Genomic DNA, 23,290 nt, shown 5'->3' with positions numbered 1-23,290 from the left:
CACAATGCAACACTTTATTGTTCATAGATGCTCAAGTTAAAAACAAAAACAAATAAAATTGAAGATCACAAATTAAAACATACACACAGAAACGTCATATTAATAATAGCGAATGCTCTCTGTTTCAAAGGCGACAGCAAACGTCTATTCTCGGTGGTAAAATAAGGAATAGGTGAGTGAAGAGAAGAAAGTACAGTCTAGACTACAAAGCTACAGAGATCAGTCAAAATGGCCCTTCACTTTCACTAACGGGGAGAAGGATATGAGGAACTCTTTCAATAGAACCAGTTATTACTGCAAATTAAAAAAAAGTATAATCAATCATAGTAAACAAACAATGAAAAAAACAAAAGCAATCCATTAAGTTCATTTAAAATTTGCATTTATATATATATATAGATATATTATTTAGCAAAAACGCTATGGTTTTGTTAAAAAAATAAAAATAACAAAACATACAGAAAATACCAGTCACCAAAGCAACATCTAGCGAACCAATGTAGAACATACACAGCTAGCTTGTACACAGAAAGAAAAGAAAATATTTCATGAGTACATCTATAGCAACTTCTCTCCAAACAGATCTAAAAGACTGTACAAATATACACTAGCTATTCCTGCATACCTGCAACGAAAAATGTGGGATTCTCTAGTTTCTCTTAAAAGCTAGTAAATCGTAATAACTCAAGTTTTTTGCCACAGTGAAACTCGTCGCCAAATGGACAAGAATAAGCACTCATCTGAATTTTCTAGTAAAGTAAATAGAAGGCAAATCATTTCAGGGTTCTCTTACTCCCTGGAGGTAAAGTATAAACTTTGTTCACAAATCTTACATCACTCATAGCTACTTTAGGACTGCAGAGCAGCTTTAATTGGCCTTTGACATGACTTGTTTAAACATCATTGGATGGCTTGTGGAAGTGAAAAGGAAAGAGACTCTCCTTCTCACCTCGTCTCCTTCATGACACCATTGACCATTTCTAGCTCTAAAGTTCTGGTGAGGCAGAGTTGTTGGCATGGATCAAATGTAACGTCTCTGTGTGCGTCGTGTCATTTGTTTGTGTCAATTGGTCAGACCTGATGCTTGCCGAGTTGGGCCCTAGTTTTTCCACTTCCCGATTGACCCAGTTTGGCAACAGCTTCCTTCCCTTTAGCCTGCCTTTCCAGCAGCGTTGAGCCATATCCATTCTCTACATGACCCTCTTCTTCCTCCTCCATGTCCTCTAGGTCTGAGCTGGAATGGGCCCCTGTCCCTACCACCTCTCCCTCTCTCCCAGCAGCCAGCCTGTCATTACCCATGGAATTCACTTCTACTGCTCCCGTTTCATCATCCTCCTTCTCCTCTTCCATATCCTCTAGGTCTGGGCTGGAGTGGGCCCCTGTCCCTACCACCTCTCCCTCTCTCCCTGCAGCCAGCCTGTCATTACCCATGGAATTCACTTCTACTGCTCCAGTTTCATCACCTTCCTTCTCCTCCTCCTCACCATCATCCATTTCATCCTCATCGCTATCTGAGTCAATAGCGATGGGTTCTGAGAGATACTGAGGCCCCCTCTGTTTTAAGGTGCTTCCGATTGTCTTGTTTTGGTCGCTCTTGGCCCCACAGTTGGGCTGGGTTGTGGCCCTGGCCTCACTGCCAGACCCTGTTGAAATACCCTGCTGGAGAGTAGCACCACCGTTAGCCACAGCCCTCTCCTCCATGCGCTGAATGGCCTGCTCAGACCGCCCGATGCACGTCCTAGACGTCCGCCTCTCCACCGTCTCTCCACGGTCTCCTTTGCCCTCAAACAAGCACTCAGAGTCAAAGGTCAGTTCGTGGCTGAGCTGGCTGATGTCCTGCATGTTGAAGCCCAGCAGCACCTCAGCCTTCTGGGTCTCACAGTCCCGCGTGCATTTCCTCCTGCGGTTGGTGAAGTGGCTGGAGATATCAGACTTCCACAACCACAGACTTGCGGCTAGTTTTTCCACCTCCCTACGCGTTGGGTAGGGCTCGCGGTTGAAGTACTGCGAAAGGAAGGCTTTCCGCGCCTCGTACGACTCATCCTCGTGACCTTTGGGGTCAAGGACCAGGTTGACAGGGTCATCTGGATTCTCTACAAAAGCGGCGGGGCTCTCTGGCTCTCCAGGCGGCAGCTTACGCCGCTTTGGGTCGTTTGGGTCACAGTTTTCGAAGCCGGCCCGTTTGAGGCTAGTGCCCTGAGCCTGGGAGACCCTGGGAGACGGTGCAGGCCTGCTGTCTTGCCCGTTCTGGGTTTTTCCCACACCACGGCAGTGCACCAGGTGCAGTGTGATGGTGGAGGCTGTCATGTTGCTTGTGTACACACCCAAGCAGTGGATACATTTGTAGGTGAGTTTTTTCTCCACTGGGTGCACTGTTTGGATAACCTGATGCCTCTCTCTCAGATGGTGTGCCAGTGCATCAGAGATGGGGCCCTTGAGGATGGAGAAGCACAGCGGGCACAGAGTCTTGCCCACGTCTTTCTTGTACGGTACGGCCGCCTGAGGTGCACTCTTGGCAGGCGAGCCGTCTTCTGAATCAGAGGGCATCTTTGGGGGTTGGCTGGGCACAGTCCTCTTGCCCGTCTGTGTGGACGACGAGGCACTCTGGGCATGGAGGGCCATGGACTCCTGTGGTGCGTCTCTCATGTTGTAGGTGGTGACAATCAGCTGGACGTTCTTGGGGTTGCCCTGCTGCAGAGTGAGGTCGAAAGTCAGAGGGGAATCGGTGCGTGGCCCCACCGTCTCGTCCGGGTGGGACTGACGCATGTGCGAAACCATCTTCTCCACGTCGTTGAAGGTGGCACGGCAGTGCGGGCAGGACAGGCCATGGATCAGCATGTGGTTGAGGAGTGTGTCACTGGGCAGGTAGCGGTTACAGTACAGACACTTGCTGGTGAAGTTGTGGATCTTCATGATGTAGTTGGCCACGGCAGGTACTTTCTCTGCCTTGTGCTCCTTCTCAAAGTGCGAGCTGTACACATTCTCAGGGAAGAGCTCGTTGCAGATGGTGCAGATTTTCCACTTCTGTGTGTACGACGTGCCCAGGACAGAGCTACCCCCCTTCCCCTTGGCCGTGACCACCGTGGCGGCAGCCGCCTGGACCCGGGAGTTGAGCGTAGACGAGGAGGAACTCACCACTATGGGGCTCCGCAAACCACCAGTGAGGTTCTGTTTGGCTGCTTGAGAGTGCTGGGGCACAGACACCTTTGCGTTGCCAGGCAGAGTGATTCTCACCTGCTGCCCGCCTATAGAGAAGGATTGGGTAGTCCCACTTTTTAACCCAAACGCCCCTTGCTTCAGGTGAACCCCAGACAGGAGTCCCGTTGAACTCAGGCCTGACTTAGGGATGACGATCCTGCTGAGGTTCTGGGTAGAAACGGAGCGGACTCCCCCCACTGTGGTGGTCACTAGCTGACCTTTAGGTCCTACCCCGATGACAGTCTTCTCTCCCGTCTTCGGGGATACCACGATGACAGGTTTGGCGCGAGGTACCACCACGTTTGTGTGACCAATCATGGCGGTCACCTGGTAACCGATTCGCTCGTGGTCCTCAATAACATGCTGCACCAGTGCCTCATAGGTGCGTGGCAAAAAGAGGCAGCGCTTGCAGTGGATGGTGTTGCTGTTGGCGTTAGCATTGGTATTAGTATTCCTGCTGCGGTCTGTGTTCCCTGTGCCTGTGGTGGTACCTGCTGCGGCACCGTTGGGCGTGGTCTTTTCCTCAAGCTTAACCAGGTAGGGCTTGGCCACATGCTGAAAGTGTTCTCGGTAGATATGCTTGCGCACCACGTTGTAAAGCGGGTCCCTGTAGGTACACTTCTTGCAGTAGTACACCGCCTGCTCGATGTTCTCTCCAGGCCTCTTGCCCAGCTGCATGCTGTCCTTCATCCCACCCACTGCCCCCTGCATGCCCCCGGGGCCCTGGTGAATCACGTTGTTGGGCATGTGGAACAGCTTGATGTGCGTCTCCAGAGTCTTCTTGTTCCCATTGTAGGTGCAGTAGGGGCAGTTGAGCAGAATGCGACTCTCAAAGTCCTCACTGTGGACATTGCGGAAGTGGCTCTTGTATGCTGAGAAAAATTTGGAGGAAAAGGGGCAGCCGGAACAGCAGAAAGGCTTTGATCTGTAGTCCTGGGAGACACGGGGGGGGGGGGGGATAGAGACAGTGGTCAGTCGTGTGATGACATTTACTCTATGTAAATAAAACGTTATTTATTGAAAATAAACAGACAATAACCCAGTTAAAAGCTTTTAAGAGACAAAAGAGCAACAACGCTAAAATACAAGGTGTTCCAGTGTGCCCCTCCAGGCAGACAGTGAGCCACTCACCTGGGCTTTGGTCAGTGAAGGATCCCACACACATACATCATCCCAGGTGGTGTGCTTGATGTAGAACTCGTTATTATCAGGGACAAAGTCTTTGTAGTCCTAAGGGGAGAGAAATACACGATTAATCACAATTCATATAGAATCAATACAAAACGTCAAGTCTGATAGAGATGATTTGCTAGGAGGAGTCGACGACCTATTATAGTTGCGGACTGGGCTCATTTATTATAACGTCAAACAGACATGAGAAATTTGAGGCCTCCTAAGTTGATGGCTGAAATGTTTCTAGACTGATTAATTAATTTGCTATTAATGAATGAGCTATTATCTCTTCAGTGTGATAATGTGTATCAAGGGCATGCTCACACATGGATAGCATTACAGATCAAACTATGTGCTGCTCACCTCAATGTGGTCTTTACAAAACTCCAGGCCGATGTCTCCCAGAACCCGCTTGACATTTCTCCTGGCTTTCCGTAAGCTGCCCAGGTTGTTGACCGGGAGCTGGAACATTCTGCCCACCTGGAGAAGGGAGGGACACAGGTAGGTGGACAGGGCAGAGCAACAGGTGAGGTCAGGGGGCGTATTCATTAGACGAAGACTGTAGTAAACAGTTGCTAAACGTTTTGCAATGGAAAACATTTACTCCAAATGGAAAACGTTTCGCAAGGAAAACAAATTCAGGTAGGTCCCGCCCGTTTCATTTGGTTTGCTTCCATTTAGTTCCTAATGAATACACCCCAGGTCAACATATGAACTGATCATTGTTGTAGAGAGCAGCGTTCAGCAGACCCAAAACAAAAACCCTGGGTGATGGAAACACACTTCCCAAATAACACTAGAGCTAATATCCACTTCAGTGATTGTTACTCTACTGCCCCTATGGAACAATGCCACAAGAATACCTGCTGCCTGTCAGTCACCTTTCATCAAAAATCCATCAGTGGTTTACCTCAGCAGCATCACTCAAGTCTATCCTTTATGACCTTACTATTACCACCTTTATGCATCTGTCTGTCTGGTTTGTTATATTCCAGTCAATACTGCACAATGGTAACACTATAGATTGATTCTCTATTCAGGTCAAAGGTCAGGACAAGATGCTTTGGCAACAAGCAGTACAAGGCCAAACACTCTTCATCCATCCATCCACCTACCCACTGATGCCATAGCTCTTGTTGTGTGTTCCAGAAGATGGAACATTGCTGCTGAGCTGAATGTTGTCTGGCTGCCTGACTACCTTGCTGAGCAGAATGTTGTCTGGCTGCCTGACTACCTTGCTGGCTGGGCTTACTCCTGCCGATGCTTTCTCCCATGGCTTGTAGATGGCGCTAGAGGACAGCTCTACCTCCATTATGTAAGGCCTCCATTGCTCTGCCTGCCCCCTTTTCTGCAATCTCGGAATGGCGCCTCCTATTGAGTCAGCAGCAGAGCCCCACATCTACAATGTGTCTACAGGGGAGTGGGGGCTGGGTGGGTAGCTGGCAGAGAATAGCCACTCTCAACAGCTGACGAGAGGAAGATAGTAGTAGTCTATATTTTACCCATAAACCTTATGTCCTATCTCTAATATACAACAGAGCTTTGTCTGTCCTAAGAATCAATGATGACATTTGCTCTGGTCACCTCCGATCATCCAAACTCACATTGCTTACCAAAACAAAAGTTGATTGTATCAGTCATATCCTGTCAGCAAAGGGTCATCGATGACCATAAACACCACAGAAAGAGAGTTGGCATTTAAGTAGACCACCTAGCATAAATGACCAAAAGGTTCAAATCGGGTTCACCACCAGTCTTCCTCCTGATTGCCCTCACACGGGGACCATGTGAACAGAGGGTTGAATCAATAGAGTACTCAACTAACCTCCAAGACAATGTTGACACCGTACATAAAAAAAAAAAGCTGGAACATTGTATCACATAGCAATTGTGATAGTTGCGTGACGTGAATAAAGGAGGCGAGACTACTTTTTCTTATGACATCACGACAGTCAAAATCAAACCTCCTGCGACGTGCGGATAATAACTCCGTGTCACCCAGTCTCTCAAGTTGCTGAATGAATCTGGTAACGTTACCAGACTTGATTATAAATCCCGGTTCACTTTTTTAATATATATTTTCTTCCATATATATATGTATATATATAATGGAAGAAAATACGGTTACATTTGATAAGAGAAGGGACCTAATATAGGTCAAATGTGACTAGTAATAACTAGGCGAGTAGGGGAGGTTATTCACGAGCTATCGCCATCTCCCCTCTTATTGATGTGGTTATGGCTTTGATTGAAGTCAATGATTGATATTGTTTAATGTCTTACATCTGGTTGACCAATGAAAGAGGATACAAATAGTTCTAACACGATTACTACATGCATCTTACCTCGTGGTTTTACGCCAAAATAACATCTGATCTGGTAATATTTTCACTATCGTCAGATCGATAGCAGATAGTAGCTTGCTAGCAGTAGCTAGTGTAGTAGTCAGCCACCACAAAGGGAAGCGCACGTAAAACACGGCGAACTAGCGCGCTAACGTTAGCTAGCAGCTGCTAACTGAGTATTAGAAAAGGTGCCCCGCACAAGCTCTTTAGTCGGTGCTGATTCTGAGCGCCACTCAGTGCCCAAGTTTAGCGAGCCAAAAGCGGTGTCATGTTCACCGACAACTTATGATATACGCTATCATAATTGTATTTCAAAATTGATTGTACCTTTATTTAACTATTATATCATAATACTCCACGTTGTTTCATTTGTTATCCTCAAGTATCAACCCATGTCATGTTAAGAGTATATATATATATGTTCTTCTTCTTCCCGACCGTAACTATGAACGAACAACGCATCATCATTACGTTACGGTAGCTAAACCTAGTTAGCTGTAACGTTAGCTGTGTATCCTAACTAGCTTGGTTGTCTGAAAAGCGGAGTATGGCGTGTTTACCTGGTTTGAAATCCGGTGCTCCTGTTGTAGTAAATTATATCACTTCAGAGAAACAGGGAGACAATGCGTTAGGCACTCTCACGTTCCCTCCTATTGCTCCAAATAAGCAGCCGGGGCTAACCGCCTTGCCGTATTCTCTCCAGGCGGTCACACCACACCGAGAGAGGGAGCTCGACTCCTCTCACTACTGTCCGACACAGACTATCCTTCTCGGCTACCGGGTATGAAGTGCCGTTGAAACTCATTTAGTTAGATAAACACCTAGAACGCCCATTGTATGAACATATAGTGTGGCTAGCGTTGTAGTAAATATTACGAGGAACCCCTCATCCAAAAATGTGTTAACTCTGTGACTGACTGTTCACTGATAACGCACTCCCATCTCTTCCTATAGAGACAATACACCCCTAGCAGCCTGGAAACTGCCCTATCCAAAATGGCGCGATTGAAAGGGCGGAAGTGACATAGGTGTTTGATTAGCATAACAAACTCATTGTGATATCCATATGAGTCGAGCCTTATTAAACAACTCAATTAGTGTGTTAATCAATTAGCTTTATATGCTCTTACCTTTCAAGACAGGCCTCAGATGTTGTCCTAGGTCGTTCTTCAACGTCTGTCAGGGGTCGGTAGTTTCTATGCCTGAGGGACTGGGGTAAACAAGCTCGAGCTGCATTTGCCAGATTTAACCAACAGCTGGCGCTCTCTAGTTTAGCATGGCATGAACGCATGCGTTATAGGACTACATCTGGCTTCCTACATTGCAGAGGGTCGGATGTATACAGTGCCTCAGTACTCACAGTGCCTTTGCACTTGCCCAACGTCAGAGTGCTATGAGAACAGTAGGTGGCGCTGTTCTATGCTACGATCCCATTACACTAAACTCACCGGGACTACTTTCCTGAGTCTGGGGCATTTCCCAAGCCTGAGTGCAAATTGTTCTCTGCCCATCTTGGCATGGGCCTCTGGGAGATTGGGGTGGTGGGGGGGGATGGAGGGACCATATCATGTGAACACTGGATTTAAATTAATGGGTGATTAGTTATGGTCTCCTTCAAGGTCTCGTCTTTTTTATGCTTAAGGATGATTTATTCCAAGGCAGCAAAGGCAAGGCCCGTTGAAGGCCATCGTTGACTTCTCCCCATTGCACCATGTTCTGGGCATTACATTCCAAACTAATATCATCCTCTCAATATTGAAACATGCAGGAGCCTAGTCATCCTGCTATATTGTGTTTGATCTGCATTTTACATATTTTGTGAGAACTTCAGATCACTGGGTAAAGAAAGAAAATACTTTCACACTCACTGTTGTTAGTGTAGGAAGCCAGATTAACAAAGTGCAGGTTAAACAATGCAGCCAATTAGCACACAAACAATGTGTATTGTGTTTGTTGCTGCCTATGCACATTTGACAGTTTACATAGATTCCAATAAAGCAACCATGCAGCAACCAATTCAAAATAATAGGAAATAAGGTAAACAATTTATTAGCATAGATTTTTTTTTTTACAACAATCACAGGTCTCTCAGTTTAGGGTGAATACAAATCTTTGAAAAATGTGAAAAAGTTCATCCATCTATAAGTATACATAAGGATCTTGTGACCTGGAATTATGCTTCAAAATCTGTCTGTTCAGAGCACAGGAGGTCGGTGGCACCTTAACCAGGGAGGACGGGCTCGTGGTAATCTCTGGAGCGTAATAGGTGGAATGGTATTAAATACATTAAAACACATGGTTTGGATGCCATTCCATTTGCTCCGTTCCAGCCATTATTATAAGCCATCATCCCCTCAGCAGCCTCCACTGGTTTGGAGATACATCTAGACTAGAGGGAGAGGAGATTAATTCTTCTAATTAATTACCATCTGTGCTTTTCTTGTCAATAATCAACGATTCATAAAAAAGGGCATAGTCTGTCATTTTCCATACTCTTATTTTGATGTTGGCTAATTACTGCACTAAACGCCCTGACTAAATGACAACAAAAAAACATCATATAAGCAGTGCTGCTGAGTCCAAACCTAGAGCATCATAAATCATGTTGTCGCAAAGAGAGTGAGCAGTCCTTTCAGGAACGATACTATTTCATTTCCTCCCAGTTTTGACTCCCCATAAACACGATCCACAAACGAAATTGGAACCTGTTTGGAAGACGGAAGAAAAAAATATATAGTTTAACTTACATACAACCTATTGACATGACAAGCGTTCAAAATGGCACAACGACACAAAACACACAAAGGGTTGAAAGGCCTCACCTCTCCAATAGTGTAGTTCCCCTGTCTAGCACGGACAATCATCTCCATCTGAAAGACGTAGCCTTTGGACACACACCGCTCCACCAGACTCTCCAGTACTTCCTTCTTGTAGAGCCTGATGTCATCATGCATAAGAACAAACACAGTGTGAGATAACACCCACTACGTTGCTGACCAATGAAAACCTCTCATCTCCAAAACAGAAACCTTTCAGGAAATTGAAAAAAAAAACTGCCATATTTTCCCATTAACAAACATATAATTACAAAACTTTAGAAGCTATTTTGAATTAATTTTATTGGTCCTGTTTAGAGTACTGTTTTCAATAGATGTAAAACATTTTTTATTTTTTATTGACATAAATGGAGTTACAAGGTTTTCATCCGACAATAGTTCACAGATAGAGGTTGATGTACCGGTATGCAGGTGTGCAGGTGTGGTAACTGTACCTGCTGTTCTTCAAACTTATTTACATTTTGCCACTTACCTGAAGCTGCCAGTCAGGTCTGATGCCCCAGGTCTCAGCAGCACCTGTGTGACATAGTTAGCTCCCCGACTGTAAGAGAGATAGGGAGGGAGGGAAGGACAGAAAGATATGAGGAAAATGTCATATTTAATTAAACTCTCATTAGAGTTTGGTGGTTGCTTTGTGTGCTAGCACAAGCTGGTGAAATGACAGCCAACAGTCTTAATGTAACAGAAGTGAGCGTGTGCCACTGCAGTTACCTGATGAGCTTCCTGCGCAGGTCCCAACCGTATACGCCACCGTCTCCTCTGTACCGGGTGCCTGACACCAGATCATACCCGCCTTCTCTCTGTTTCCTTGGAGACAAACACATTCACATCAGCTATTTGGCAACTGACGATCATATGGTAGAGATGCATCGTATTAGTGAATGTGTGCATTTCAGAAAAATACACACGTTCACATTTTGGGATAAATTCAAATAGATTACTTACTCTATGAATTCTGGAATAAATTTAGGCTGCAAACAAAGATAAAACGGATGTATTTTAGCATGGATGAATTCAAAGGATTTCAAAAGACATTCTGTCTATGAAGCATTCGTATAGGCCTATTCAACCAAGCAAGTTTTATAACACCACAAGTTACCTCCTGAATAGTAAAATGAACTAAATATAGTATTGGACTAAAACATATTGAATGTACAGGGTCCATAGCCACTATCCCACCCTGTTCGTCTGCTATTGTATTGTCACCGCCAGATATACAGGAGATCCACTCACATGATGGGAGAGGTCTGCGTCCATTATGAAAACATAGTTCCCTGTAGCATGTTTAATGCCATGGATGTAGGCAGTACCTGAACGAAGAATCAAATGACATTATCAGACGTGTCTGCAGTGTGTCTGAGATATTGTGCTAAAATACAGATGCAACACTGTGTTCACTTTGATGAATGAGTATGTGACACTTGCCTAGCCCTAGTTTCCTTGCTCTTGGTCGAAGGAGCTGAGGAAAAAAATCCAGAAAGAATGTGTATTGTCAGCAGGTATGTGAATGTCAAATTACAACTACTAATATACACTGCTCAAAAAAATAAAGGGAACACTAAAATAACACATCCTAGATCTGAATGAATGAAATATTCGTGTGTTGTTTAAGTGTTCCCTTTATTTTTTTGAGCAGTGTATATTCCAATCCAACCTTACTATCTTGTCTTCTCCGTATATCTTCTGCAGTTGTTCTGCCACCTCAAGTGTCCCGTCTGGACTTCCATCATCAATTACAATAATCTCATAGTTATATCCACTGTAAATAACAAGCAAACAGATGTTTCAACTCAGCACACAAAAAATATAATGCTAATCTGACAACTGATTAAAACAGGGACTTTACAATTAACTCTATCATTGCTCCAGTTATATCTTCAGTACAAAATGTCTTACAAACGTGCAAGATCTGTTCAAATTGAGTTAGTTAACTTACAAGAATTACTCTTTTAAAAAGGTGCAACATGTAAAATGTGATTGCAGTCTTTTATGTCTATGGCGTACAATGTTTCATGTTTAAATAATTGACTGGCCCACCCACAACTTCCTTGTGTTGTTATGAAGAGGTAAGGCATTTGTAATAAGCTCATTAAAGGTATTTATAAGTCATATTGTATAGGAAAATAAAGGAAAAAAACGGGGTATTTCATAAAATTATATTACAAATGACCGGCTGAAAATGTCAGCAGCAGATTGTTTAAAGTAAGCCATTGGCTGTCCCCTAGCAAATCAGATTTTTAGTGACAGCTCTTCGCCGATTCTGGGCTACAGATCTTGTCATTCACTCTGGGCTACAGCTAGTGTAGCTAATGACTTGAAACGACTACTAACCTTTCACCGAAGTATTTCACCAGTAGCCACACAATAAGAGGTAGATTCTCACGTTCATTGTAAGTTGGCAACAACACCGAATATTTATCACCATTTCCCCGGGTCTGATGTGAACCTTTTCGGCTTGCCATGTTGGAATGTTGATCCGGATGCGGGTGCTCTCAGAAATATCCACCCTTGCAACAAATTCTTAAAATAATGGTTCCTAGCAATATAGCTACCACAAGGTGGCGCTCTTGCAACAAAGAATACGTCTCTTGATTTTAGATATTGAATAATACTGATCATACACAACTGCCAATGTTATTCCCCAGTAACAGTAGCCTATTTAATAGTACTGTCTTGCAATAACTACATAATATAATCATTATCTCATTGAAGTAAAAACTTGCCCACTGTTTTGGGATTAGGAAAGCTAGAACCAGCCAGTGCACTTTTATAGGTTGTGTTACACTTCATTGTCATCCTGCTGTAGAAACATTAAGACTATTTCTGTAAAAGCCAGTCTCATGGTCAAATGCTGCGCATGCATACACAAACAGTGCATGAAAACATAAAACATGGATCGTAATTAATAGACATACAGACATTTTCAGTGTGAAGTTGGGAATATACATCAGTTAACTACTACTACAAATACTTTCTAACAAAATATCCACCAGCTTCCAGTAAAATGTTGGCTTATACAATATGTTAGAAAGTTTGTTAACACACTTGGTTGACTTATTCAAATATTTACAAATGTACATTTCATTATTTTCTATGTAAGAGAAAACACTTGAAACGTTTGTGTTACATGAGAAGAGGAAGAGGTGAAGAGCATGCACCAGGTCAACTTTATTTTCCCCTTTATAGTGGAGCATGTGTCTCTGAGTCACCGAATAGCTCCAATGCACCAAATACGCTCTATTGTGGTGCTTCGTCAGCCCCAGTCTGTCCATCAGGTTCAATCGCATAAGTGCTCTTTGGCACTTAAAATTGTTTTACTTGTAATGAAGGAGATGATAGGAGATGGATCCCAATGTCTCAAGAAAATCCATCTTTCAAGTGTGCTCAAGGCTGATATATAAAACATATGGGTCCTCTGTACAATTAGATGCAGATGAAAGCATGAACAGATAAGGGGCCATATCACCTGGTAGCCTAGAGGTTAGCGCGTTGGGCCAGTAACTGAAAGGTTGCTGGATCAAATCCCTGAGCTGACAAGGTAAAAATCTGTCTTCCCGAGCAAGGCAGTTAACCCACTATTCCCCAGGTGCTGAAGATGTGGATGTTAATAATTAAGGCATTTCAGTTGAAGGCATTCAGTTGTACAGGTATCTAGGTATCCCCCTTTCACCAAACACAATTTTTAAATAGTAAAATCAATTGGATGTTGAAATGTTATGATCATAGCTTGTCACATGGTACTGGATATGGCTGTTGTACCTGCTTGTGGTTGAGCACCTCTATGACAGCCACTGCTGGGGACCGATCTCTCCTGTCTGTCCGACAGCTCCTGCGATGCCTGGAGGTCCAGTCTGTCCGACAGCTCCTGCGATGCCTGGAGGTCCCGTCTGTCCATCCTCTCCTCCTGGTAGACATGGGAGACCTTCACAGACACAAAATCATAAATGGTCAGTAAGCAGCAATGAACCTTTTTGTATATTTTTATTTAAATGTTTTACTCTAGGCTGCGATTACACAGGCAAACCAATTCTGATATTTTGCGAATAATTGGTCTATTCACCAATCAGATTAGATATTTTGCTAATAACTGGGTAAAAGATCAGAATGGGCTTCCTGTGTAAATGCAGCCATAGAAAGACAGGTGCTGAAGGTACCTGCAAATCCTTTGATCCCCTGGTGTCCCTGGACGTTGGTCCCTAAGCGGTCCAGGGAGGCACCTCTACGTCTTGAGGGGGCACCTCTACGTCTTGAGGAAAGAAGAACCCACTGATGAGAGACACTCTGATTGCCTAGAAGTGGTCTGACCAGGACTGACAATGTATCACCACCACTGCTAATTAGTGCTGAGCAATTAGTGCTTTTTGAGGTCAGTTCGGTTTTGGTTAGATTATAAAATAATAATCACTGTTTTCGATTTGGTTTTCGATTCTTTTTTTGGACATTAAATGCACTACGCATTATGTTGGTTGAATGCTGTAACAACACAAAATAAAACAATTCATAAAAATTCCATGATGGTAGTGACTTCCCATTACTGCTTATCACTTATTAACCATCATTTATTCACATTACTTTAATAAAATATTTGTATTATTCAATGACTTTCATTCCGAGTCATAATACTAACTATCAATCACTAAGATCATATATTTTCAGGTAGAGATACCTCCCACAGTAACTGCTTTCTATCCCTTTCGCACGTTCTTTCTTCTCTCCGTCAACGAGGTCTCTGTGTCTGCTCCACACAGACTGGACAAGCTGGCGCACAATGGATCATGGTCATTGTACACTGAACAAAAATATAAACGCAATGTAAAGTAAAGTTGGTTCTATGTTTCATGACCTGAAATAAAAAATCCCGGAAATTGTCCATTATTTCTCTTAAATTTTGTGTACACATTTGTTTACTTCCCTGTTATTGAGCATTTCTCCTTTGCCAAGAGAATCCACCCACCTGACTGGTGTGTCATATCAAGAAGCTGATTAAACAGCATGGTCATTACACGGGTGCACCTTGTGCTGGGGACAATAAAAGGCCACTCTAAAATGTGCAGTTTTGTCACACAGCACAATGCCACAGGTGTCTAAAGGTCTGAGGGAGCATACAATTGGCATGCTGACTGCAGGAATGTCCACCAGAGCTGTTGTCAGAAAATGAAATGTTAATTTATCTACCATAAGCTGCCTCCAACGTTATTTGAAAGAACTTGCCAGTACGTCCAACCGGCCTCACAACAGCAGACCACGTGTAACCACGCCAGTCCAGGACCTCCACATCTGGCTTCTTCACCTGCGGGATCATCTGAGACCAGCCACCTGGACAGCTGATGAAACTGAGGAGTATTTACTGTCTGTAATAAAGCCCTTTCGTAGGGAAAACTCATTCTGACTGGCTGGGCCTGGCTCCCCAGTGGGTGGGCCTGGCTCCCCAGTGGGTGGGCCTGTCCTCCTATACCTCCCAGGCCCACCCATGGCTGTGCCCCTGCCCATTCATGTGAAATCCATAAAATAGGGCCCTAATACATTTATTTCAATTGACTGATTTCCTTTTATGAACTGTAACTCAGTAAGATCGTAGAAATTGTTGCATGTTGCGTTTATATTTCTGTTCAGTATACATCACTATGGGAATGCTTATGCTGTGAATGTATGATGATACGTACTGTGCACCAGTTGCTCACAGGCCTGTGTGACTAGCTGGAAGATCATTGACATGGACTGAGACTCTCCCTAAAACATAGAGCATGTCTGTCAATCAATGGGTCAACAAGAGAGCACTGGCCACCTGAAAGTCAGGCGTTACAGGGCATACCCTGGAAACCCTGAAACACAGATGGATGTACGGTATGTATGGATGGATGAGGGGGGGGGGGGGGGGAATAGAGAGAGAGATCACCAGAGATCATCCATTCTTACTCTAGGTCCAGTCATCCCTGGTCTACCCATGTTCCCCTCAACTCCCCTGGTGCCCTGAAAAACACCAGGAAAAGATAAAGGTCAGGGTCAGAGGTCAGAGCCGTTTCAGACTGATCCAAATACATTAGAGGAGTTACACAAACACAATACATGGTCTGCTGAACAATAGCCACTGTTGTGATGTACAGGGCATGGTCTGCTGAACACTAGCCACTGTTGTGATGTGGACATGGACAATAATGTATAAATAGGTTTTTAAAGGGAGTTCAAATTGGGACCAGGTGGACCCGGTAAACCCTACAGAAACACAGGGAGTAGGATGGAGGATGAGAGGAACCAGAGGGAATTATAGGGGAGGAGAAGGAAGATGGAGGGAACAATGAAGAACATTGAACTATAATTACAATTCACAGCATAGTTCATCAAATGATGGGGGACAGGTAAGGATAATGTCCTGTTCTCTTAATTATATGGGACCGTTGTTATTCAGACACACCTGGCCCCTGTTGGCCCAGCGTCGTCCAGGTTAGGGTTTGGCCGGAGTAGGCCGTCAGTTAACCCACTGTTTCTAGGCCGTCATTGCAAATAAGAATTTGTTCTTAACTGACTTGTCTTGTTAAATAAAAATAAAATACAATTCTCTCCCCTAGAGGTCCCTGTTTAGACACAGAACAGACAGAGAGGTCATGGTGATCTACAATGTTGTAATTGCATAATTACCACAAGCACAACAATGTACACTATCACAATAAAAACTACCACAAGCACAACAATGTACACTATCACAATAAAAACGACCACAAGCACAACAATGTACACTATCACAATAAAAATGACCACAAACACAACAATGTACACTATCACAATAAAAACTACCACAAGCACAACAATGTACACTATCACAATAAAAACTACCACAAACACAACAATGTACACTATCACAATAAAAACTACCACAAGCACAACAATGTACACTATCACAATAAAAACGACCACAAGCACAACAATGTACACTATCACAATAAAAACGACCACAAGCACAACAATGTACACTATCACAATAAAAACGACCACAAGCACAACAATGTACACTATCACAATAAAAACTACCACAAGCACAACAATGTACACTATCACAATAAAAACTACCACAAGCACAACAATGTACACTATCACAATAAAAACTACCACTCAGAATGGCTGAACCCAACACCATCCCTCTCCTCAGACTCGAGGTCCACTGCCACGCCCATCTTGGGCTGGAAGTTGTTGTCAGTGAGCTACGGCCTTCCTGCAGCAGACAGAACACAATACTGATGGTGTGCTCTGGGGAGAGGCCTGCTGGGTGGATGAACCTGTGGATAGGAAGGACAATATAGGACGGCTAAGTAAGAGGATGTGTGTGTGTGTGTGTGTGTGTGTGTGTGTGTGTGTGTGTGTGTGTGTGTGTGTGTGTGTGTGTGTGTGTGTGTGTGTGTGTGTGTGTGTGTGTGTGTGTGTGTGTGTGTGTGTGTGTGTGTGTGTGTGTGTTTTTGCCTGTGTGTGAATGTCTCACCCTGTGCTCTGGGCCAGTTGGACATCTCTGTACACAGTATAGGTGGGTAGAATACTGAAGACAAAAAGGCTTGGCTGCAAGCCTCCATAGAGGAATGAGTCCTCTGGGTCAGACCAAAGGCCTCCATCATATCAAAGCCTGGTGCAGAAACACATTTTTCATGCATTCTGATGAAGATCATCAAAGGTAAGTGAATATTTATCATGTTATTTCTAACTTCTGTTGACTCCAACATGGCGGAAATTTATTTGGCTGGATTGGGCTCTGAGCGCCGTACTCAGATTATGCTTTTTCCGCAAAGTTTTTTTTTAATCTGACACAGCGGTTGCATTAAGGAGAAGTCTATCTTTAATTCTGTGAATTACACTTGTATCTTTTATTGATGTTTATTATGAGTATTTCTGTGATTTCTGTGGCTATCTGCAAGATCACCGGATGTTTTGGAATCAAAACATTACTGCACGTAACGTGCCAATGTAAACTGAGATTTTTGGATATAAATATACACATTATCGAACAAAACATGTATTGTGTAACATGATGTCCTATGAGTGTCATCTGATGAAGATCATCAAAGGTTAGTGATTAATTTTATCTATATTTCTGCTTTTTGTGACTCCTATCTTTGGCTGGAAAATGGCTGTGTGTTTTTTTGACTTGGCTCTGAACTAACATAATCATATGTTGTGCTTTTGCTGTAAAGCCTTTTTGAAATCGGACACGATGGGTAGATTAACAAGATGTTTATCTTTCATTTGCTGTATTGGACTTGTTAATGTGTGAAAGTTACATATTTCTAAAAAGTATTTTTGAATTTCTCGCGCTGCCTTTTCAGCGGAATGTTGTCAAGGGGTTCCGCTAGCGGAACGCCTGCGCTAGAAAGGTTAACAAAGAACATTCCTTGGTGGATTTTAAGAGGGAGGGAGAGAGTCTTCTTCTACCTTAAATTTACAACAGGGCGTGAGGTGTCAAAACCCCCACACCAGTTCCCTCCTCCCCTCTTCTGTGGGTGAGAGAAGGTCTGGTTATTGTCAACCATTGCCAAGCTGATTTGACCCATTGTGATCCTCACAGGACAGTCATGACTGTGGAAAGAAATTTAATCGAAGGCAGACGTCAGTAGGTTGAAGTCGCCCAGTACGAAGAGCAGTGAGCCATCGTCAGGAAATTAGCTTTTCAAGTTGTCAAGCTCATTGAGGAACTCTCGAAGGGCACCTGATGGGCGATAGATGACAATGTTAAGCTTGAGTGGACAGTGACAGCATGGAATTCAAATTAGGAGATGGACAGGTGAGAGAGAGAGAAAATAGATAATCTCCATGTATGAGAAATGAGTAGCCCTGTTCTACCACCACAATGACCAGATGCTCTCGGACACATCAGACAGTCTATCAGCTGCAGCTGGGTCACCTCTTTAGGACAGATATATCAACACATCAGACAGTCTATCAGATTGTCACAGAAGTGAGAAAGCTGCTGGCAGACACACAGACAGCTGACAGACAGACAGACAGACTCCTCCCCTTCGTATTGATCCCTACTCCCATTCGTATTGGTCCCTCCTCCCATTCGTATTGGTCCTCCCCTTAGTATTGGTCCCTCCTCCGCTTTGTATTGGTCCCTCCTCCCCTTCGTATTGGTCCCTCCTCCCATTCGTATTGGTCCTCCCCTTTGTATTGGTCCCTCCTCCCCTTCGTATTGGTCCCTCCTCCCATTCGTATTGGTCCTCCCCTTAGTATTGGTCCCTCTTCCTCTTCATAATGGTCCCTCCTCCCCTTTCTCTGTTCCCCCTCTCCTCATCTCCCTCTCTCCAGAGAGCTGCAGATTAGGCATGCATGTCTCATGTCTATTTTCAGGCATACTGTTTCTGAGCAAAATTCTAACAGACCTGCCTGGATTCAGCTACAACAGAGAGAATATGTGATAAGAGAGGATATGACATAAATCATGAGAATTTGAAGAAAGGAGAGCTGTAGTTATAGTTAGCTGGCTTTTATCACTCTGGCTCCAGAGTTCATGGGATCACAGCTTCACTGTGAGCAGTACAGGAAGCGGAGTGGATAAATGTAGTGTTCTGGAAAATCCTTTTAAAACAAGCAAAGAAAAGAAATGTAACAATGGAAAATTATTTCTGAGGCACTTACCTCGAATTATTTGGCTGTACTTTGGATAATTATACTGTTCATGCTGAAAGCCCTCTAGACCAGTTTGGGCTTTTTAATCAAACTCTAGCAAGTCGCAATGATCCAACAGTGTCAACTCTTAGCTAGACTCAACTCTCCTCACTCTCACAACTCTTAGTTAGAATCAACTCTCCTCACTCTCACAACTCTTAGTTACAATCAACTCTCCTCACTCTCACAACTCTTAGTTAGAATCAACTCTCCTCACAGTCAACTCTTAGTTAGAATCAACTCACAGTCCACAGCAGTGGCTCTCACCTAAGATGGTCTTCACGTGGACCTTGTATCCCTGGACCGGCCCATCTGACTCCTTCCATTTCATCTGCAGCCGATCCTCAGGTAGCACTGTCAGCTTCAGATGCCCTGCAGTATAGCCGACATGCACACACACACACAATACTCTGAAAAGAAAATCTAGTTTTTTCAACTCATTTTTATTCAGTAGCTGGTTCCACAGTCTTTTTTAAGTTGACTCAACTTTACTCAACTTCTCAAGGTGTTACATCATCAACAACAAATGTTTTATCCAAAATAAGCGCCAACATTTTAAAACGTAGGCAAAAATGTATTATGTGTTTACTCAAATTGTCTCATATGTTCATTCAACTAGAAATGATTATTTGGCATCTTATCTAAAAAGAAAATGACAGTGCTTTTAACACAATGTTTTCAATGTACATATTTGACACGCTTTTATGCTGCGCATGTTCACTTACACAGTCATTAATATTCAACATGTCCTCAGCTGGGATTTGAACTCCCAACCTCTTGGTTCACAGCATTCCAATCTTCCATGTCTGTGTCAATGTCTGATTGCACCTTTATTGCTACACTTTGCACTTCAAAGTCAATCTCAGCTCTGTTAAATGTTAGCTCAAGAAAAACAATTTTATTTATCTTAGTGATTTAAGAAGTAACATTAAAATAGAATAATACGTCCCACCAACATTAGAGAACTAAACAGGAAACTAAACTTGCTGAAATAATTCCATCATGAGAGAATATTGAGATGACCAGTCATTGACACATATATGGTGACGTACACAGACAAGAGCATAGTCACAACACTAGACGCTAAAAGGTAGACTCAGCAAAATGACGTTTCCACGAGCAGCACTGCAGATATTGAGATGAGCGAGATGCAAGTCTTCTCTCACACAGCATCTGCGCATTTGCTAGGGCTGGGAATTTCCAGGGACCCCACAATATGATATTATCACAATACTAGGTGCCGATACGATATTATCACAAATACTTACTGTAGGTGCCGATACGATATTATCACAAATACTTACTGTAGGTGCCGATATGAATTGTGATTCTCATTATTGTAAATGTATTGCGATTCGATATTGCGATTCGATGAACCAAATATATTGCTCAGCATATGTCTGCTGCAGTGGAACGAGAGAGAGAGCCATGAGAAAATGAGTTTTGATCAGTGATGGAAATAAAAGTGCTGAAAACAAACTTTCTCCCTATTTAAAAAGATGAAGAACAAGCTATGAAGGGAAAAAATACTGCCGTTTTGCTGCAGGTACAGCCAACTAGCGTCAACATTTTTTATTGCGATATTGTCAAAATGATACTATATATTGTCAAAAATAATTTCCTAATATGTAACTGTATACATTTCCCCCCCCCATCACTAATATGCATGGGTTAACTTCACACTGTTACAGCCTGGTAGCCAGGGCACCAAAACAGCAGAGAAGTTGAGCCTCGCACTTCAATGCTCTTAGTTATTGCGGAAATTGACCCACTATGCAGTTTAATTTCAGCATCTATGGCATATCGCTGAATATATCTTTAAAACATGAAAGTCTATTGCAGTGATTGCTTGTTGTGAGAGACCAACTGAGCTGTGTTGGCAGATCTGTGGATGTGCATTTTTTTTGTAGGTTTTTGAGTAGGTTGTAAAACGTTTTCAGGCCTCCAGTTAAGGAAAAGGAGCCTCCCCTCCCTCTTCCTCCTTCCCCAATCAAATCTGTCTCTTGTTTTCGTCTCATCGCCATAATTTCCATTGGGGACTTCCTAACAATCCTCTTCTTTCATGTGTCTCTCTCTCTGTTCTCCTCTCAAGCTGTCCCGGTCTGCTCAAAGCAAGCCCTGTGTTTTCTCCACTGCGATAGTCAGAGGGACTGGAAATCCGTTTAAGGCCAGGGGTCGAAGGTCAGTTTGAAGGCACCATATGTGCATGACGTCATGGCCCGAACAGCACTGTGTGGCAGGAGAGTGCAGACATGAATCACAGCACTCACTGTTGATGCCTGACTTTAGGCATCGTGTCATTCAGAGAGGTGAGGGCTGGGACAAGGGTAAGGGGCAAGGGTCTCTGTTCATATGGAAACGCTGAAGTAGTGTCCTTGCTTCTTGTTCAAAGGATCAGAGTGGAGCGGGAGACTGAGGGTCAACGCCCCACACTCCCATGAATAACAACAACAACAACCCAAAGACCCAGACAGCATCAACCATCCCGTCCCGTGTGGATCAGTTGGTAGAGCATGGCGTTTGCAACGCCAGGGTTGTGGGTTCATTCCCCACGGGGGGACCAGGATGAATATGTATGAACTTTCCAATTTGTAAGTCGCTCTGGATAAGAGCGTCTGCTAAATGACTTAAATGTAAAACCATCACTGCACTGGGTGCTCTGAGAGGAAGCACTGCTGCACACTGATAAGAAAACATCAAAACAGCACACAAAGTTTGTGCATTTTGCTAACATGAGGAATTAATTTAGCTGACATGAGTCTGCATGTCAGACAGACATCTACATGTCAGTCTGGGGAGAAGGCACAACGCCAGGGGCTCTGTATGCTTCTACAGCTGAAGCCCAGGGGGTTCGTCTAGTCAGCACATCTAGACCTACATTATATCAAGCTGCTACATGATCTGATACATAGGCATGATGTATTAGTAATTAAGTACATGGTACCTTGGCTGTGAACCCAAGAGGTGAGCAGCAGGAAGAGAAGAAGGACCAGGTAAGGCCCCATTAGCACTGGGAAGAGGTGAGCAGCAGCACCAGGTAAAGCCCCATTAGCACTGGGAAGAGGTGAGCAGCAGCACCAGGTAAAGCCCCATCAGCACTGGGAAGAGGTGAGCAGCAGGAAGAGGGGAAGGACCAGGTAAAGCCCCATCAACACTGGGAAGAGGTGAGCAGCAGCACCAGGTAAAGCCCCATCAGCACTGGGAAGAGGTGAGCAGCAGCACCAGGTAAAGCCCCATCAGCACTGGGAAGAGGTGAGCAGCAGCACCAGGTAAAGCCCCATCAACACTGGGAAGAGGTGAGCAGCAGCACCAGGTAAAGCCCCATCAGCACTGGGAAGAGGTGAGCAGCAGCACCAGGTAAAGCCCCATCAACACTGGGAAGAGGTGAGCAGCAGCACCAGGTAAAGCCCCATCAGCACTGGGAAGAGGTGAGCAGCAGCACCAGGTAAAGCCCCAATAGCACTGGGAAGCCAGGTCGGAGGCAGTTAAGAGGCATGATAAACCTGGAGACCAGAAAACAAAGTTTATGACAGCAGTTAATAGCATAGTTCCTCATTATTGTCATTACCAGTGAATGAACTAGTTGAAGCAGTAGGACTACGCACTGCAGATTAGGAAGCATAGTTCCCCTTTTCAGACAGGCTGCATGTAACAAGTTACCTGGGAAACAATGGGGCAACTGTCAGATTAGTGTATGAAAGCCAGGAAAGTAAACGTAAATAAGTTTTGTTTTCTGAACAAGCTTGAATAATATTTCTTACACAAAATATGAATTGTGTAGAAACTAGAGCTGCACTTTCTTACATTGCCATTGCCTAGTCAAAGTAAATAAACATTTACTGGACCAAAACCCAAACCACCAATGACAGCAGTAAATGGCAAAGGCTAAAGTGAATAGTCAAATTAAAAGTATATTATTTATTTTTTGGGAGATAAACATTCTTATTCATGTTCTCTAGTTACAAACCCAATAGAGATGTCAATGTCACCACATTTCCATTTTGTCAGTCAGAGGCAGACTGGCCATAGGGTAGTTCAGGGAAATAACAGATGGGTTGGTCCATCTTTGGCTCAGTGGGTCTGTCTAAATTG

The 23,290-nt window shown here is 43.8% G+C and overlaps 2 protein-coding genes across 4 annotated transcripts; both read right to left on the bottom strand.

The window, feature by feature from the left end:
* LOC139543018 (activity-dependent neuroprotector homeobox protein-like) lies at positions 1–8,016 on the bottom strand. Of its 2 annotated transcripts, none has more exons than XM_071349111.1 (4): positions 7,847–8,016; positions 4,735–4,851; positions 4,330–4,428; positions 1–4,131 (listed from the first exon to the last, which is right to left on the bottom strand). In XM_071349111.1, exons 2-4 carry the CDS (start codon positions 4,840–4,842, stop codon positions 1,072–1,074), a joined length of 3,267 nt encoding a protein of 1,088 aa, XP_071205212.1. In that variant the 5' UTR covers positions 4,843–4,851; positions 7,847–8,016; the 3' UTR covers positions 1–1,071. The 2 variants fall into 2 exon arrangements, with proteins under 2 accessions (XP_071205212.1, XP_071205211.1); XM_071349110.1 differs by lacking the exon at positions 7,847–8,016 and adding an exon at positions 7,277–7,719.
* Positions 8,017–8,749: 733 nt separating this feature from the next.
* LOC139543017 (dolichol-phosphate mannosyltransferase subunit 1-like) lies at positions 8,750–12,057 on the bottom strand. Of its 2 annotated transcripts, XM_071349109.1 has the most exons (10): positions 11,885–12,057; positions 11,213–11,312; positions 10,979–11,012; positions 10,787–10,863; positions 10,499–10,524; positions 10,265–10,360; positions 10,026–10,094; positions 9,539–9,653; positions 9,302–9,421; positions 8,977–9,105 (listed from the first exon to the last, which is right to left on the bottom strand). In XM_071349109.1, the coding sequence occupies exons 1-9, from the start codon at positions 12,013–12,015 to the stop codon at positions 9,317–9,319; spliced, it is 753 nt and encodes a 250-aa protein (XP_071205210.1). In that variant the 5' UTR covers positions 12,016–12,057; the 3' UTR covers positions 8,977–9,105; positions 9,302–9,316. The 2 variants fall into 2 exon arrangements, with proteins under 2 accessions (XP_071205209.1, XP_071205210.1); XM_071349108.1 differs by having other exon boundaries at positions 8,750–9,421.
* Positions 12,058–23,290: the final 11,233 nt, after the last annotated feature.

This window comes from Salvelinus alpinus, chromosome 17 (assembly GCF_045679555.1).
Source record: "Salvelinus alpinus chromosome 17, SLU_Salpinus.1, whole genome shotgun sequence".
Classification (NCBI taxonomy): Eukaryota; Metazoa; Chordata; class Actinopteri; order Salmoniformes; family Salmonidae; genus Salvelinus; species Salvelinus alpinus.
Note: the sequence above shows the minus strand (reverse complement) of the source record. Positions and strands in the feature narration are given on the sequence as shown.

What these genes read in the sequence shown, in the direction of transcription:
- LOC139543017 (XM_071349108.1), bottom strand. Translation starts at nt 12,015, where the DNA reads ATGGCAAGCCGAAAAGGTTCACATCAGACCCGGGGAAATGGTGATAAA. An exon ending in GACCTGACTGGCAGCTTCAG is followed by an intron (nt 9,654 to 10,025) that starts GTAAGTGGCAAA and finishes TGATGACATCAG; the next exon opens with GCTCTACAAGAAGGAAGTAC. An exon ending in GGAACTACACTATTGGAGAG is followed by an intron (nt 9,422 to 9,538) that starts GTGAGGCCTTTC and finishes TCTTCCAAACAG; the next exon opens with GTTCCAATTTCGTTTGTGGA.
- LOC139543018 (XM_071349111.1), bottom strand. Translation starts at nt 4,842, where the DNA reads ATGTTCCAGCTCCCGGTCAACAACCTGGGCAGCTTACGGAAAGCCAGG. An exon ending in TTTGTAAAGACCACATTGAG is followed by an intron (nt 4,429 to 4,734) that starts GTGAGCAGCACA and finishes CTCTCCCCTTAG; the next exon opens with GACTACAAAGACTTTGTCCC. An exon ending in CTTCACTGACCAAAGCCCAG is followed by an intron (nt 4,132 to 4,329) that starts GTGAGTGGCTCA and finishes CGTGTCTCCCAG; the next exon opens with GACTACAGATCAAAGCCTTT.